The 15,911-nt window shown below is 34.3% G+C and overlaps 1 protein-coding gene across 3 annotated transcripts in view; it reads right to left on the reverse strand.

The window, feature by feature from the left end:
* Nucleotides 1-9,485, reverse strand: part of LOC149251508 (S-adenosyl-L-methionine-dependent methyltransferases superfamily protein) — an 87,712-nt gene extending 78,227 nt beyond the window's left edge. The window contains exons 1-7 of one of the 3 annotated variants that reach the window (XM_089459473.1): nucleotides 8,876-9,484; nucleotides 2,182-2,220; nucleotides 1,933-2,001; nucleotides 1,628-1,647; nucleotides 1,460-1,512; nucleotides 1,309-1,339; nucleotides 1,131-1,209 (exon numbers count right to left, since the gene is read on the reverse strand). In XM_089459473.1, coding sequence (XP_089315599.1) covers nucleotides 1,131-1,209; nucleotides 1,309-1,339; nucleotides 1,460-1,512; nucleotides 1,628-1,647; nucleotides 1,933-2,001; nucleotides 2,182-2,220; nucleotides 8,876-9,203 — 619 coding nt within the window. In that variant the 5' untranslated portion in view covers nucleotides 9,204-9,484. Of the gene's footprint in view, nucleotides 1-1,130; nucleotides 1,210-1,308; nucleotides 1,340-1,459; nucleotides 1,513-1,627; nucleotides 1,648-1,932; nucleotides 2,008-2,181; nucleotides 2,296-8,875 lie in introns of all 3 variants that reach the window. The other 2 variants (XM_089459472.1, XM_089459474.1) reach the window with 2 other exon arrangements.
* Between the last annotated feature and the right edge of the window lie 6,426 nt (nucleotides 9,486-15,911).

Here is a 15,911-nt window from a genome sequence, read left to right on the forward strand (position 1 = left end):
TTTATATGTACATTCTTTTCAATAAAATGCATTCCATGTTTATCTAAATCTGTTTATCAATTTTGTGTATGTTTAACACACCTCAACATCAAGATATTCAAATTTTCCTGCCCATTCAGGCTTATAAGAATTACTCGTCACAATTTTAATTTTGTTCGAATTTGCTAACATGTCTCCAAAGAATAGAACTTGGGTGGAGGGGGAATTAAACCCACTAGCTACCACTTCAGCTATTGTACTTTGACACTACTGCAACACAATTTTCAAAGACCCAAGTTGGTAGCATTAATCCACTAAACTTTCCAAACAATGTCACTGCTGGTAGATGCACGCAAACATCTTGCTTTTCTTCAAGAGTTAATTCGAAAATGGAGGGTACATTTTCACTAAACTTGCACCGATAGATCATCCTAGCTCATCCAAAGTTATGATGATCTCCTTCTATATACTACAGCTCTTAATTCTTATGAAAATTGAACAAATGTAATTTATTGTGTTGACCTTGAGAATTTCATTTGTAATTCCTCTGTCAAACCAAATTCAGTTTGCTTCCATCATATTCTCTCCTTGTGAAACATTGGGGATTCTATCATCTTTACCCTATCTTCCCTACCTAGATAAATGAACAAATCTTCCCTCCCTTAAATGCCTAAGGGAGGGATTAGTTGGAAGATTGGTAGTCCTCAGTTCCAACATGCATTGTTGTGCACAGTCACCCTCACAAGAGAATGGAGATATAGAACATCCATTATTTTCATAATTGTGCTCAACAGATTTCAATTCACAATTTATCTTGGGCAAAAATTATTTTTCCAATACTTCATGACAGCCAAAGAAAAAGTCGCTCGTAGTTATTTTCCCTATTATTTTATGAGACTTAACTCTTTAGATTGTCAATCAAACCATCTGTTACATTTCCAACTCAAATTGCTTACAAGGATTACTGAGAAAATTTCCAATTTAGTTAAAACTATATCAAGTGTTCGAGATAGAAATGCAATATCAGAAGGAACTCCAAGCAACAATTAGACCCTGTCATAAATTATAATCATGTACTATCAGACATCAAATGTTGGAATGTTTACTAAAACAAGGATAAACAATCCTAGAGATTTTTTGATTTGACAAACCTACAACATGAAGAGTTATTGTCCAAGATTCTGCAGTTTTCAAATGAGGCATTCGGACATGAGGGCCGCCATAAGTAATCTGCGAAATGGCAATAAAGAGGTAACTAAGCAAGCTTAATTTTCAAGAAAATATATCAAACAAGAAATGCTCATAAAACATTTGAAGAGCACAAGTTACCAGAATATATACACCTCTTGGCTTCAAGACCCTGTATGAATAAATATATGTAGTTAGTAATATACTAATTCAGAAGAAACATATGAGGGCTTCAATTATTATCCATCTTTTCTAGATAACGAATAGTTGATTTATTCTACACCATACATACCTGCGAACCTCCTCGAGCATTTTACCAACATTTTGCTGTGCATTAGGTCCACACTGCAAAAGGCAATTATAAATACTTAAATCTCTTAGAAAATCAGATCTTTCAGCAAAATTTTACCTATTATCAATTTATTACCAAAACCTTCACAGGCTGGAGTAAAATATTTACCATAAGGGAATCCAACATTCCTGGTTAACAGGATCCACGGACATGCCAGTGAAAAACACAGCCACATAAACAAACAATTTGGAGTCACAATCTAGATTTGGAATCCAAATTCCTCAGTTCTCTATTACACAGTTTCATTAGAGAAATGCATAAACACTACTTTAAAATATCAATACATAAATATTATTTAGCATCATATTGTCATTTTGATTCCAAATTCCAACTATCCACTGAAAGAATTCTGCATTCGAGTTTGAAACAATAAGATAAGAAAAGCTCTAGCAATAGGCTCAGAATCTCAATACCTTTGTCAACCACACTGTCAAAGGAACTATTTTCAAAGGCCGACATATCTCGAACATCCATTTTCTCATCTGTGTCTGGTTAGAAAATACAAGTGTAGCGACAAACTACAAACTTATATATAGAATATGCATTTGCATATTTTCAAAATATCACTTCTAATAAAAATGAAAATGGATTTGACATGATTGACAATCAAAAAATTTAACAATGACCTTCCTTCCCAGTTTATGATCTCAAATGCAGGATACATCTTAACTGGGGATAATCCTGATACTTTTTCTGCATAGCTTCAATAACCACAGACGATATATCAACGTTGACAATTTCTTGGTAACCATCATTAACCATATCTTCTGAAAGCACTGCTTCGAGCAACCCAAAAATGAATGAAGACAAATATATAGCGTACTAAAAACAAAGTTAGCTTTGGAAACAAACAAAATTGAAGAAACTCCACAAGGCTCATAATATAAATTACCCTTCGAGTACATCCATAGTGAGAACAAATGTCATGTGCATCCAACAGAAACTCATAAAAAGACAAAGAAAATCAATATGTGGATGCTGTTAGAAAAATAACACTTCATTAAAACTAAAATAAAAATCATAACAAAATACTATGATTATAAAACAAGAGAGATAAAAGCGATTCTTTGTAGCAATTTTATACCATTTCTTGCTTTTTCAATTTAAGTCTCTTGAAAACTGGGCTTCCAAGACCAAACTCTAACTGGAGTAACTTTGTTGTCTTCCAAAAGAACTGTCTATTGCATTTTAAGAGAGGTTCAACCTCATTTTTAAGTCTATAATGAAGCACTGATTGCTAAAAACTTGGCTGTCTTTTGTATATGTAAATTTCTTGTGTTTTATGATATGCAGAACACTAGTGTAGCAACTGAAAAGCCTGTCACAGGTTTGGATTGCAACTTTTAAAGAAAAGTGCTGCAATGGTTGTGATTATGATGATTTTTCCCCTCTGACAAGACTAGTTTCAAGGCCAGAGAGAGAGACTATCAAAACCCTTTGGGATTGGATTTTTGCAATTTGAAAGCAAGCTTCGACAGTGGGTTGCTATAGTTATTCATCTTGCAGGCTGGATCACCATAATAACAGAATCCTAGCTGCAAGTCATGTTTTCAGCTCTTGTTGTCTCTTTCCTTCTATTTTGGACACCAGCAGCTAGATATGCTCCTTTTATTTGGAGTAAGCAATGAGAGAACCCCACGTCATTGATTTTGTGGGATCTATGTGCTTTGCGCAGAAAGGATTGAGGTCTTGTTTTGAAAAGTATCAATGCTTAAGGGGTTGTGTTAAATGCCAAATGGGTTGTCAAGGCGTTGATAAGGCAGTGAATGGTAACGCTCCCTAGCAAATCATTGCACTACACTGAGTTTGGAATGCTACATATGTAACAAGTAACAACGACCCTTTTGATCTCTGTGATATTGTTGGTACAACCAATGTTATCAGAACCGAACCGGCGATTGAACCGAAAAACCTTGTGGACCGGGAACTAGTCGGAACCGGAAAAGAAAAAAGAAAAAAACGGTTAAGAAAAAAGAAAAAAACGGTTTACCAAAAACACATAAAATATTCATATTTTAAAGAAAAACATATATATTCATGTGCATCCATATGAATCCAAACCATTTATATACAAATATGCAAAATTTTCATTTACATAGCATGTAAAGGTGCACATAACCAAAATAGCATCGAGTGCAATCCATCTTGGAACCGAAAACACATCAACAAATAGGCTCTAGATGGCCTCTAGCATCCAAAAAAAATCATGCTACAACAAATGCCTACATATCATCAAGATCATTGCCTATATTGGGGTCTTCACCATAAATATAACCATTTAGGCATTAAAATAAGATAGAAAAAATGTAGCATGTCATGTCAAGATTTTGTTTGAGTGATGGGTACATTTTTAGCAGTCATGGTAGAGGAGCTCGACAACCAATGCCACTATGATCAAGTACATATAGGGCTTGGTGCTCTTTATTAAAAATTACCTCCATACCCTCGTACATCACAAAATCCAATGGAAGCGTTGCAATCCCCCCAATCCTGAAATCCTGAAAAACTGTTAAGTCTGTGCTGGATTTTGAGTGAAACCTAAAATTCTACTTTCTCCATATGAAATCCAATGAGGTTGGAACCACTCTCAAACATCCTGAGTCATTTCATGTCAATGTTAAAAATTTACCTAAAAGGATGAAAATGAAAATTTAAGGAAAATGTCAATTTTCATTTTCATCCTTTTACTTTAAGAATTTAACATTACCATGAATTGCATAGCAATACTAGGGCCATAGGCTTGATTATTAGGCTGAGGGCCATAGGCTTGAATATTAGGCTAGCCTAGGGGAGAGTAAGAAGTGTGCCAACTAACTAAAAATAAAAATAAATAAAAAAGGCAATCTTTTTTTGCACAAAGCCGGTCTTGAACCGGCCGGTTCAGTGAAACCGATCGGTTCGGTACCGTACCGCTCATTTCCAGTTCGGAGGGCCGGTTCGGACCGGTTTTGCCTCCAAACTGATCGGACCGGCCAGTTTTGCCGGAACCGGTTCGGTTCCGATAACACTGGGTACAACTTATGTTTTCAAGATCTCTGTTTCATGTGCTCTTAAGAGGATATGGCAAGGATAGCAATTGGTCTAAAATAATTGCATTGAGACTACTTGGACACCATCGAGGCTGATACTTGGTTGAACATTCAATCTGGAGTTTTTTGACAAAATGAGGGCAATTGGGGTTACTTGCAGTGTTTGAAGGAAATGGTTGACAAGGAAAGGTTTCCATGCATGGAGTTATTTGTGGGACAAGGGTTAAGGTAAGCAGCTGTCTAAGTGACATCTTAAATTCTACCAACAACTTTTAAGCAGTGGATTGTCCTGTCTTCGTTGCACTATGTCAACTAACTTCAAACAACTTTTTGTACAACTAATAGCAGATCACTTCCATATGAAATAGAATGTCTATGATCATGAATTATGATGTATTACGAGGCGGCAAAGTATTTGGCAGACAAATTCTTCTTTTAATACGTGGGTTCTCAAATGTTTGATTCTTCATAACAGTTTAGCAATCAAGTATCAACTTCATCCAAAGTCACAGGAAACCCCTGCTCTGCCATTCCTAGTTTCCTATCCAGAAGCATTTCTGCAACAAAAGCAGGAACAAATCACCCTGGAAACATTTCTAGGGCACTTCCAAAACTTTCCATTACCAAGATGTTAGCCTGTCCAGAAACACCAGAAATAACCCTGAAATTCAAAAACTGGAGTTTTTTGGGTTCTAAATTATATTTTGAAGTTTTTTTGTTTTTTATTTTTATTTGTTTTTAAACAGTTAATGCTGTTTCCCTGTGTCATTCAATTATGAAAATGTTATTTCTGAAACTCACCTATTTCAGAAACCAAAACTAATTCCCCATTTCATGTCAGTATCGAGTTTTATAGATGGATGTTGTGTAGATTTCAACTAGTCAGAATCAGTTAAGCATATCTTATGGAACTAACTACATGGTTGCCAAACACGTTTTGGGACTAGGTTACTACACAGTCTTCTCATTGTTGCTTCACTAAATAGGAAGGGATTTTGTCAGATGTGATCAGATTAACTAACATTTCCCTCTTATGAAATCATCATTGTAATGCTACTTTTAACGATGCAAGTACTTCTTTCAATCTAGCTGGAGTTTCTACCTTCATATCAGATCTGGCTATTCATATCTCAGCCAAAATGGCCTATTTTTCACTTAGAAACAAGACAGATGTATAACATGTTGCTGAAAGTAAGAATGCAAAATAAATTTAAAAACATTCTGCAAAGAAAACAGACAAACTGAATAAATTAATAAATGCACAATCATCTCCACACTATCCTTCTACACTCTACATCAAAACCAAACAGGACCAATAATGGAGGAGACAATGACGGCAATCATAAAACTAACACAGAGCTAGAGCATGCAATAGAAGTCCAACTTCCCCTATGTTAAAGGCCCTCGGACCTACACAAAATAAGCACTCTAAGTAATGCCCACGAGTGAATAAAATAGGTCAATGAGACTGAAAGTATGAAGTGAGGGAGTGTCTAGACTCTAGAGCATCTCCAAAATAAAGATCAATGTCGAAACCTAATAAGGGTAAGCCCTAGACAATGTAGAAGATATAGAAACAATCATCTTGCACCATCCTTCCACACTCTACATAAAAGCCTTCAAATCTAAATCATCCAAATAAAACCTACAATGGAGGACACAATGATAGCAATCATAAACTACCACAAAAGCTAGACCATCTAATAAAAGTCAAGCTTAAGGCCCAAGGGCCTACACAAAATGAGCAACTCTGAGTAATGTCCAAGAGTAACCAAAGCAGGTTAATGAGACTGAACATATGCAGTGAGGAAAGTGTCTAGAGCATCTCCAAAATAAAGAGACAAAGAAATAAAGACCAAAGTCAAAACCTGACAAGGGGTGAACCCAAGAGGGGAAACCCTAGAAAATGTAGAAGATATCGAAACTCTATAAGCAGAAAACCCCAGAGTAAGAGAAGCAGATAGAGTCAAGACAGCAACAGCATATTTAAGAACCACTGTGCAAATGTCAATCCTATCACCCATTGTGAAAATGCCAATGCAATCAACCATTGTGAATGTGACAATGCCAAGCCTAATAATGTCCTTTGAGGAGTCACCAAACTAAAAACACTCAATTGTGCTATTCTGGGGAGCATCAAGAATCCTCTATCAACCACCAGGAAAATACCAATTGTAACACTGACAATGTCTTCCAAGGAGTAACCAAATTAAGAGGTTCTAGTTGTGCTATTTTGGGAGTGTCAAGAACTCCTTGTTGTAGCTCTCCTAACACCCAATGCCAATGAGACTCTTGAGGAAGAAAGAAAACTAGAGTTGTGCAAATGTCCACAAGATCTGGGTTGGGGGATGAAGAATGGCAGTTATCCCTCTACAACAAGGACAAGGAGCAGTTACTTGCACAAGGAGCATTGCCTCATGAATCTACCACTTGTTGAGCCTATGATTGTAATATCTACCAGGCTTGATGCCTTAACTATTTGAGATAGATTGGAAGGAGGAGGTGATCAATCTTGTACATTGAAAAGACCCTGCAAGGTCCACCATCTAAAAGTAATAGCCTCCCACAAATATAGAGCCAAATATCTAACAACTGGGTGTAGCTCAAGTGGCTGTGCAGAAAAGTTGTTACCCTCTCCACCCAAGTTCAAATCCCACTTTGTGAGATGAGCTACATATAATCTCTTGGTGAGTTGTTGACCTTGCCTTGAAGAATCTAGGGTTTACCGTAGGTACCATACTCAAAACAATCAGAAGTCCCTAAGAGGTTTTTCCCAGGAAAAAGGGGAAAAATAGAGCCAAATACCTCTCATATGGATAGTGGAAGAAGGTAGCTGGAGTCCCTCCAAAATCTCTATATAGATACCGAAACCACCCTGAATCTCATAATAGACAAGACATTTGAAAAGGATATCTTCCTCTGTCTCTATCCTGAATTTCTTTGGAAAAACATGAGACTTTATATATAACAACTTTCATACTTCAGTGTTTCATCCTTAATAATAAATTCAATACTTTAGGGTGTTTCATCCTTTTTCCCTAGAATGTCAATGAACATTGAACAAGTAATCAATCCAGAGTGTATTGCAAGCATTTCAGCAAATTTGATGCCATTTCAGCAGCATATTTTACAGCGACTACAAATAAATTACAATGAGTATATCAAGAGGTACTTCAAGTGTGGACAACATGTCAAGAGTTAGTTCAACCATGTCCAAATTTCAGTAGAACCTAATCAAGATTAGTTAAGCTTAACCTTCACAGACACAGCTAGCAATTATGTGTGAAATCAGAAAAAATATAATATTGAGTCAAATCAGAAATGTCTAAAAACGCTATCGATGAAACATATGCAGATTCAAAGAAAACAGCTTCAAGATCAATGAAAGTAAAAGCTGTTGCAGCAGTTGATGAATTTCCAGAATAACGGGAAAAAGACAGTTGAGATAAAAGGCAGTGATTGCATGCCTATCTAAATGAAATCATGTTTGAGAAGTAGAGAGCCGCATTAGTTCTCTACTCTAGCTAGTTTTCTAGAGAGAGAGAGAGAGTGTGACAATAAACCTAATCACATTTGTTTAGCTCCTACACTTATCTTTATTTGAGTCCAAACAACAAACATTGAATTTGACTGTAGATAACGTGAGGCATCTCTCTTCATATGGACTATGATTTATCCTGAAACCCCTTGGCTTATATGTATGGAGAGACATGCTTTATGTTGCCAAGAAACCAACTTAAATAGGTAGAAAGCAAATATGTTCTTAAAATATCAGCGTTTTTCTACTGTAAGATAGGGCAATTTTGATCTATAGAGTTCAGAACATCTACTCGTGGAGGCTGCATTTGAGTCCCCGATCCCATGGCATAAAATGCACTTTACCTACATATCTTGGTTACCTCGTTGGTAACACAAGAAGAGTCGTTTTCACTCACGCCCATATGGGTAATTCATGTGCAGACCAAGTTCTAGTGTCGAGCAAATAGAAGGGCATCATCGATTGGAACACAACACCACTGATAAGCAACTAGTGGGGTATTTTCCATTGCCACAGTGGCCAAAAGGGAAGTAGGTGGGCAGTGTAGGGTTAAATCAAATACAAATGCAAGTAAATGTAAATGTGGGTACAGGAGGAAACTGATGGCTTGTTAGAAGAACCAGTTTTTCAAGGCAGATGTTCAAGATTAAATTTTATGAAGTACCCCACCCAGCCATGATAAATGTCACAGCAGAGGTTCAAAGCTCTCCGCAGAGAAAACAAAAGCCGTCACCTATCCAAAATAAAATTAAAAAGTAGCTGTCGATGTATAAACAAACACAAACACACCTGCATTGCCGCAACCAACCATGAGAATGCGATGGCGTTTGGGGATGTAGAGATGGAAGAGTGGGGCAAGGCCTGAGTATTGTTGGTACCAGTCGAAAGGCCCATTGTCCTGCCTGTATCTGTTGTCCCAGTAAGAAGCATCTCCGTATGCCTGTGGAGTCCCTAATGTCATCCTTCTTTTCCTTTCACCACTACCAGCAACACTGCTTCCACTTCCCACTTTCTTGACCAATTTCTTCTTCAGAACACACCTGCCCAGCCCCTGGCCCTCACCAAGGAGATCTAGTTGAATGAACTTGTGATATTGATGGGTCAACGATGACAACATTTATAGGAAGAAGAGGAAGAGAAAGGGCAGTTTATACCATTTTCCTTCCCCTTTTTTCTCTGTTCGAGATCCCCATGGACGATCTATCCCTCGAATCCAAAAAGTTAAACCTAATTGGGTTTCTCCATTATTCAATCGAGATGAACTATTTTCCTCATGGAATACGTCACCTTACATTCCATTGATATGCGTATCATATTCCTTCTCTCCATTTATCTAATTTAACACTGCGACAGCAATAAGAATCCAGAATCCTCCTGGTCGTAAAGGGATAGAAAGTGATTTAATTTATTTGTTTATAAAAAGGTTTGAAGCAATATCAAAGTTTTGGGCGTGTCGAAACGAGCCAGAAATATGGACCTAGGCCAAATTTATTTTTAAACACATCTAGAAATGTTAATTCATAAATTATTTATCGTTTTATTTAAGGGTCCCACGCAATTCATAAATTTAAATGTTATTTGATTTATGTCGTAATGATTAAGATTGCTTGTAATGTAAAATATATAATAATAAAATATTAAAATAGTAGGGGTAAGATTTATAAAAATTTGTTTAATTTTTTTCCAGGGTGGTTTATGGATATTGGGTGGTTGTTAGTAGATCAATTTGAAAGGATTTATTCAAGGACGTGGAGGAGATTTGACCCGTGATCTCTGAGTAGGAGATTTGACCCACGACCTCCCAACTCGGGAGGTACTTAGCAATGAGAATTCAACCAACCAAGTTTGAAAATTTGTTTGATTTATATGTGGAAATTATGGTTTTTTAGTAGCATAAAAATATAATATTTGGAATTTTCATTTGTGTATGTAGATTATAAAAGTTTGTTTGATTTATATGTGGAAATTATGGTTTTTTGGTAGCATAAAAATATAATGTTTGGAATTGTATTTGTGTATGTAGTTTAAGGGGCTTAGAGTTTATTTATTTTTTAAAAGTTATATATTTAAATATGAAATATATTTTTTAATATGCAATTTAAAGTAAATTAGTATAGATTTATTTTAAGCACAGATTTAATAATATGAGGTGAGAGATCAAATTTATTTGAGTGCAAACTTATTTTAGAGTGTAAACAAAACAATATGTAACAATAAATTGTATTCTTGAAGGCTATATAGTTTTAAGTATATGTTAATATTAATTAATATTAAAATGTTTTATTCATCACCTACATTGAATATTTTATTATATGCAACATTAAAATATTTTCTTTTAACATTTTTTCTTTATATAGATATATATGAAGTTGATATTCACATAAGTTAGTTAATATAGATCTTCAAATAATCTACTTAAATCAAGTGTTAAAATATGTTTGAAAAGTATACTCACATATGTTTTTTTACTTCTAATTACTTTATATGAAATTGTATTAGGTCATAAAGACAACTAATTAAAGATCAATAGCTTATTCTTTTTTCTTTTTTATTATAGTCAGCATTGCTTTTGTATTTAGAGAATATTTTATTTTTATTTTAAGAGGGCAAGTGTCATTTCCAAGTTGAGCATGGACATACTTACACATCACCTATCCATCTTAAGCACGTATCTAACATGAGCTAAGAGGGATCAAAATTCTTTAAATGTAAATTTATTTTACAGTAAAAGAAAACAATGTGTAATTTTGCATTGTTTAAATTATATTATTAAATGATACATATTTTTATGTAATTTTTCATTGTTTAAATTGTATTTTTGAATGAAATATTTTTAAGTATACATCAATATTAATTCATATAAAAATATTGTATTCATAATATTTAATATATATAAAAGTTGATATTCATATAAGGTGGTTAACATAGATCTTCAAATAATTTATTTAAATAACATGTTAAAATATTTTTGAAAAGTATAAGATTTAAACATCTTACTCGCATATTTTTTTTTACTTCTAATTACTTTACATGAAATCATATTAGGTCATATGGACAACTGATTAAACATGCATAGCATATTCATTTTTCTCTTTTATTATGGGCTACATTGCTTTTCTATATAGAGAATATTTTATTTTTAGTTTAAGAGGACACATGTTAACTCCAAGTTGAGCACGGACATACTTACACATCGCATTCACATTGGGCTATAGAGGAATCAAATTTCTTCAAGTGCAAATTTATTTTATAGTGAAAAAACAATATGTAAGTTTTCATTGTTTAAATTGTATTATTGAATGATATATATATATATATATATATATATATATATATATATATATATATATATATAATTGTTCATTGTTTAAATTGTATTGTTGAATGATATATATTTTTAAATATACATCAATATTAATTCATATTAAAATATTATATTCATAATATTTTAATATATATATATAAAGTTGATATTCATATAAGTTGGTTAACATAGATCTTCAAATAATTTATTTAAGTAACATGTTAAAATGCTTTTTGAAAAATATAAGGGTTAAAGATCTACGTATTTTTTTTACTTCTAATTACTTTACATGAAATTATATTAGGTCATATTGACAACTAATTAAACATGCATGTATATTCATTTTTCTTTTTTTATTATAGCTGACATTGCTTTTATATTTAAAGAATATTTTATTTTTTGTTTAAGAGGACACGTGTTAACTACAAGTTGAGCACGGAGATACTTACACATGGCATTCACACCGCGCTGTAGAATGGACCTCTCGGCTCAATCCAGTTGTCGAATGAACCTCTTGGCTTGACTAGCATAGATCGATCTTAAGCAAAGTATAACATGAGCTCAGAGGGATTGAATTTCTTCAAGTGCAAATTTATTTTATAGTAAAAAAAACAATGTGTAATTTTTCATTGTTTAAATTGTATTATTAAATGATATATTTTTTTATGTAATTTTTCATTATTTAAATTGTATTATTGAAATGATATATATTTTTAAGTATACATCATTGTTAATTCAAATTAAAATATTTTATTCATGATATATGTGTGTGTGTGTGGATATTCATATAAGTTGGTTAACATAGATATTCAAATAATTTATTTAAATAATAAGTTAGAATATTTTTTAAAAGTATAAGGTTTAAACATCTGACATATTTTTTTTATTTCTAATTACTTTACATAAAATTATATTAGGTAGTACCTACAACTAATTTAACATGCTAGCATATTCACTTTACTTTTTTATTATGGATGACATTGCTTTTCTATTTTTTAGTTTAAGAGGACGTGTTTGAACTCCAAGTTGAGCAGGGAAATACTTACACATAGCATTCACACTGGGCTGTAGAATGAGCCTCTCGGCTCAAACAGCATAGATCCATCTTAAGCACGTACCTAACATGAGTCGAAAGGGATCAAATTTCTTCAAATGCAAATCTATTTTACAGTAAAAAGACAATGCCTAGTTTTTCATTGTTTAAATTGTATTATTAAATTATATATAATTTTTCATTGTTTAAATTATATTGTTAAATGATATATATTTTTAAGTATATATAATTATATTAATATTAATTCATATTAAAATATTTTATTCATAATATATATATAAAGATGTGATATCCATATAAGTGGGTAAACATAGATTTTCTAATAATTTATTTAAATAACATGTTAAATTATATTTGAAATGCATATTAAAATATTTTATTCATAATATATATATATATATATACATACAAAGAGGTGATATTCATATAGGTTGGTAAACATAGATTTTCAAATAATTTATTTAAATAACATGTTAAATTATATTTGAAAAGTATAAAGTTTAAACAGCGTTCTCACATATCTTTTTTACTTCTAATTATTTTACATGAAATTATATTAGGTCATATGAACAACTAATTAAACATGCATAGCATATTCATTTTTCTTTTTTCTATTTAAAGAATATCTTATTTTGAGTTTAAGATGTGTGATGACCCCGGGTAACTTGTAAATATAGAATAATTACTGTGGTAAGAAACTATTAGGAGTGGTTACTTATTGTTACTGAATGACATTATTTAATTATGAAAGTTAATATATTGGATGACATATATTTTGAAATGCTGGCAACCTCTTGGTAGAGGATTTTCTATTAAAAGAAAAGAATCAGTTATGAAACTGAAAGAACTACCCCTCACACAGGAAAAGTCCTGGGAGGGAAAACCCCTGGGTTGTTGGGACAGGCAGGGGAGGAAAAAGATTCCAAAGAAAGAAAAGAGAAAGGAAAGACAGGGTTAAGTCTGGTAAAGACCAGATAACCCAAGCACAGAGGTGCATGAGTCTTGTTGAGGGCTGCAGGCCTGCAAGACGGCTCGGGGGGAGAATCCATCGTGACGTGGATCTCAAGGTTGGGAGGATAAGAGCAAGTTTGATTGCAGGTGAATCTCTGGAGAAAGAACGCCTGTAGTAGATTGACCAGGTATGAACCTTTATAGAATTATACAATGTTAAACAGAATACTGAAAGTGTATATACAGAGAACAGTTGAATCTGTGTTTTCCTTCATTAGCTAAATGCAAATGGAACTGTAGTTGTCTTTAAATAGAATGGCACATACAGCTCAATAGACATCTGTAAACTAGATGTTAAGACTGTGAACTAAAGAATCGTCTGCGGTAAACAATTCTAGTTATTTAACTCATATATAACAGTACCAAAACCCTAGGCGGCCTGAAGACAGCCGAAGTGTACAAGACGGATATGGATAAAATGAGTAAACAGTACTTTACAGCTACAGAATGTAGCTCAGCTAAACAGTAATAAAAGCATACTACCAGAACAGTAGAGAATGATAAATAAGTTCCAGAGCGATGAACATAGACAACAGTGCTGTGAATACAAAGAGATAATAGACCCCTGTGTCGAGGGTTGCATGTATATTACAAAAACTTTAAACCTGAAAGAGCAACAGTCACGACGTTTACATATAACTTTATAAGTTAAAAGCTTGAAGGAAAAACAATTACTGGGGTTATCCCGCCACAATTTAGACACACCATAAAACCATACACAGAATAGCCAGAGACCGAGTAAGGTATCGGTCCAGGCAAGCACAGTCGTGGTAACGGCCATGTACCCTCAAGCTATATAGTGTATCAATGCAAAGATTACTTATAAAACTGTAATGAATCAAACATGAGAAACGCATATTGAACTGTTAATGAACCAGTTGCATACGAGTGCAATAAACTCTATAAAGATTCAAAAACATATATCCATATAGTATACCCTGTAACAGAATACTGTATCCGACGGAATAGTAAACCCTATAGGGTAGCCATGCAATATTAGGCAGAGAAAGAGCATTTAACTGGAAGGCATATTATTCCAAGGACAGAATCGATAGCACATAAGGCAATGTCCGCCTTCGAAACAGATCGACAGAGAATAAACTGTGAATAGCGCCTTCATTAAGGAATAATAGAAATGTTAAACATCCAGTTGCATGCTTATACTGACGAGTACAGTAAACAACACATATGGAAGGACTATAGAACCATCAAGTGGTATAAAATATCTGTATTTCAAAACAGCGAAATACTGAATCTCTATTAACCTTTAAAGCTCAGGAAACAATCTGATAAATATACAAACTTCGACCCAAAATTAGTCCAGGTCCGAGGACCGTAAATCTTGACCAAATGTACATGGAACAAGCGGCTTATAAGCCAAGAATACTTTCTATCTAAACCCAAGTAAATTAAACAAAATGCAGGTTCAGGCATGAAGTGGCCGACTGCAGATCGAATCTAGGGTTTGGACGAATACAGGACCTGAGACATAAACAGAGAGAGCCATGAGACACCCTCTGGTCAAGAGACTGATACGAATTCAATCCTTATGTGTAAACCCTTGTAATAACGGGAAAATCATCTATCCTCAGGGAGGAAGCACACCTGTGTATGCGTCGAGCCAGGATAACCTTTCCGCAGGCGGTAAGAGGCCATCGAGGAGGACACCTGCACATTACCATTTTCATTGTAGTTAATCATGGACAGTTAAAACAATCGAATGATTCGAAGAAATTAGAACGCAATGCATTTATCTATACGAGAACTGAACAATAAACCCAGTGGCATGGCAGTAAGGATTGAATAATACCTGTAGCAGCAAAGTAAATCCGACAGGCATTGCAGAGGAGGGCCGCCGAGCTGGGTAAGGGTTCGGCCTTACCAGTGTTGCAAAAATGAACCAAACCACAAGACCCGACAGTATATGAATCGTCCACCAAACCCTTGGGCGAACCGGAACCCTCCGATGTAGGAAATGTATCTCCATCGTCCATTCAAGTGGGAGAGTCTGGCGCGAAACCCCAGCGGGTCAACCGAGAATCACATGGCTTCACATGGGTTATGCCACCTGGCGAAAAGGTTGGTGAGATGGGTTAAGTCTCCGTCCCCACCTGGCCGGAGCTGGTTAAGTGTATAACCGGTGATGTGCCAACCCAGAACTTAACATTAACATCCAAAGTATTACGATAAACCTTATAGAACTGTGTCAGGTGAGTCATATGTGCGTAAAGAGTAATATGGGCATTAATAAAGTTTGGATATAGTGTATATGTGTATTATTAAGGTTTGGATATAGTGTAAAGTGCATAAACCTGTAATGATGCCGTGAATGCATAAGCCCTTGGTTGAATAGAGGGACGGGTTAAAGTAAATAACCCATATAATTTTATTTTTTATGTTATCATATATATATATTTTCGATGGGATCGTGACAATGTGGTATCAGAGCAGAGGTT

This window comes from Pinus tabuliformis, chromosome 7, assembly GCF_031772625.1.
Source record: "Pinus tabuliformis cultivar Carrire ecotype Pingquan chromosome 7, CPIR1, whole genome shotgun sequence".
Classification (NCBI taxonomy): domain Eukaryota; kingdom Viridiplantae; phylum Streptophyta; class Pinopsida; order Pinales; family Pinaceae; genus Pinus; species Pinus tabuliformis.